The following is a 2500-nucleotide window of genomic DNA, read 5'->3' on the forward strand; positions in this document are numbered from 1 at the left end:
GTACTTGTTAAATCACTTATCTCATCGAGAAGGAAAAATATGAATTCTTAAGCAGATAAAAAATAAAGCAATATTTCCCCCGATAATTTTAACTGTAAATTCACTTTTGTTACCTAGTTCATTCCAACATAATACCGTATTAGGGGTGTTGGTCACAAATACCCAGCTTTACATAACGATGGTCGATCTGAAGTCTCGATTTTCACGATCGGCGGATCAAACCTCTGAAGTCTAGATACACACGAGCTTTGCGCACCATATTTTATATAATTTTGGGCGGATCAAGACCTCTGACAGAATTAAATAAAACATGGTGCGCAAAGCACGTGATGTGTAGACCAGAGTTTTGATCCGCTGATAGTGAAAATCGAACTTTGATCCGCCGACCATCGATAATTTATGAACGGTTCTGGTATGATAAACAGTTTATCTAGGCGATAGCTTCATCATTCGTGCCCTTTTAGGATAATATTTAATGTGTTTACAATGGAATATGAACAGCGTTTCAGACAATGTCACATGAAATGTTATCATCAGCCAGCAAAAAATTATTCAGATTCTAAATCTATACGACGCACTCTGCTCAAAATTTACACTACACAATCTGTCTAGTTTGACACACTCTGATTTCAAATTTACATGACACACTTTGTCTCAAAATTTACACGACACAATCTGATTGAAAATCCAGTTGGACACACTCTGATTTCAAATTTACATGACACACTCTTTCTCAAAAGTTACACGACGCACTTTGATTCAAAATTTACACGAGATACACAGATTCAAAATGCAATTTGGATACTTTCTAATTCAAAATTTACACATATAATTCCGACTCAAAATTCAAGTGACACATCCAGACATATTATTTACACACGACAATCTGACACTCTCGTATGACACTCTTCCTTTTTATTTATATTGAAACCTCGGTATATTCTTCCCTCCAATCTGTTTAGGCTGGGTTAAACATGAAAAATATCTCACCCTTGCAAATCGGTATTATATCGAGGGTAATCAGAAGTATATCGATGGTCGGCGGATCAAATCTCTGAAGTCCCGAATCGGCGGATCAAAACATACTGAAGTCTACATACGAACTTTGGGACCATGTTTTATTTAATTATGGGCGGGTCAGACCTCTGAATGTCACGCTGACCATCGATATTTAAAAAGAAATGATAAGAATTAATATGAACGTTGTGTTTTTAAAAAGTATACAAAAGTGTATTTATTCTTCGTCTCAACGATTACAAATTAACCCTCAAGTTTTGATCTTTGTGGTTATAAATCCAATGGCTAGAACCTGACTCATCCCGACACGTTACCGTTTAGAGACGGTGGGTCACAAATAATGAATAAATGGAATTGATTTGAATAATTGGTGGGGCATTCTGTAATATGCAAATAGATCCCCGAAGACGTTCAATTCATACAAGCAGAAAAGGACGATGAGGCAAATGCAGATAGTCATCAGGAAAATGGTATAATCTAACAATGACTTAGGACTGCCTTAAACCTCAAATTTAACGATGGATATTAATGGATGATTTTAGTAATGCTGGGTTATTGTGTAAGATGCAAATACCCGAAAACGTTCAATTCATACAAACAGAAAAGGATGGAGATAATCATGAGGAAAATGGTTTAATCTGCCAATGACTAGGCACTGCCTTATAAACCTCAAATTTAACGATGGATATTAATGGACGATTTTTTTTAGTAATTACTAGGACATTCCGCAGGATGGAAATACCCAAAAATGTTCAGTTCATACAAGCATGACAGGATGGTGAATCCGATGTAGATAATCATGAAGAAAACACTGACTTTCTTGTTGAGTTTCCATCCACTGGCGTGTATACCTAACACCAAAAGGATGACTGTTGACAATAGGGTGATGGACGAGTATAACAAACCTGTGATGGAAACAAAGAAACACATCAAGCTTTAGTATTTTTAGAAAATGTATTTGATTCAATTTTTGTAAGGCTTTTTGGGTTACAATTTGTCGTATGACAGTTCGGAAGTGAAGTGAAGTGAAGTAAAAGTAAGTAAAAAGTAAACTTCTAAATCAAATACCATTTCTCATTTTTTAAAAAGACTTGAATATTCAAACAATGTCGTCTCACCTTCACTGTATACGGTAACGTAACTGCCTGGGTTCAGAAAACAGGTGTCAATACACCAGGGGATACCAAGACATACCAGGATGTCAAAAACGTTACTGCCAACAGCATTGGACACCGCCATATCACCTAGGCCTGAAAGTATACAATGACGACAATAATGACGAGGATGTTGATGATAACGATAATGATGATGATAGTGATGATGGTCATGATGGTGATAATGATGATAATGATGATGATGATGATGATGATGATGATGATGATGATGATGGTGGTGGTGGTGGTGTGGTGGTGGTTAAAATGAGCTTTTATATAGCACAATATCCACTCTACGTCCTCAAAGCGCTTTACAAAAGATGCCTGAC

At 36.4% G+C, this 2500-nt stretch overlaps 1 protein-coding gene across 5 annotated transcripts in view; it reads right to left on the minus strand.

The window, feature by feature from the left end:
• The window catches only part of LOC144965881 (sodium/potassium/calcium exchanger 5-like), a 127331-nt gene that overhangs the window by 303 nt on the left and 124528 nt on the right, over positions 1-2500 (minus strand). For 2 of the 5 annotated variants that reach the window (XM_078901702.1, XM_078901703.1), the window contains exons 11-12: positions 2136-2267; positions 1-1922 (exon numbers count right to left, since the gene is read on the minus strand). The exon at positions 1-1922 is cut by the window's left edge. In XM_078901702.1, the coding sequence (XP_078757828.1) occupies positions 1723-1922; positions 2136-2267 (332 nt within the window). In that variant the 3' untranslated portion in view covers positions 1-1722. The remainder of the gene's footprint in view (positions 1923-2135; positions 2268-2500) is intronic. The other 3 variants (XM_078901700.1, XM_078901701.1, XM_078901704.1) reach the window with 2 other exon arrangements.

The sequence above is a fragment of the Berghia stephanieae genome, chromosome 2 (assembly GCF_034508935.2).
Source record: "Berghia stephanieae isolate SIO BIC M18660-M18661 chromosome 2, UCSD_Bste_1.3, whole genome shotgun sequence".
Classification (NCBI taxonomy): domain Eukaryota; kingdom Metazoa; phylum Mollusca; class Gastropoda; order Nudibranchia; family Aeolidiidae; genus Berghia; species Berghia stephanieae.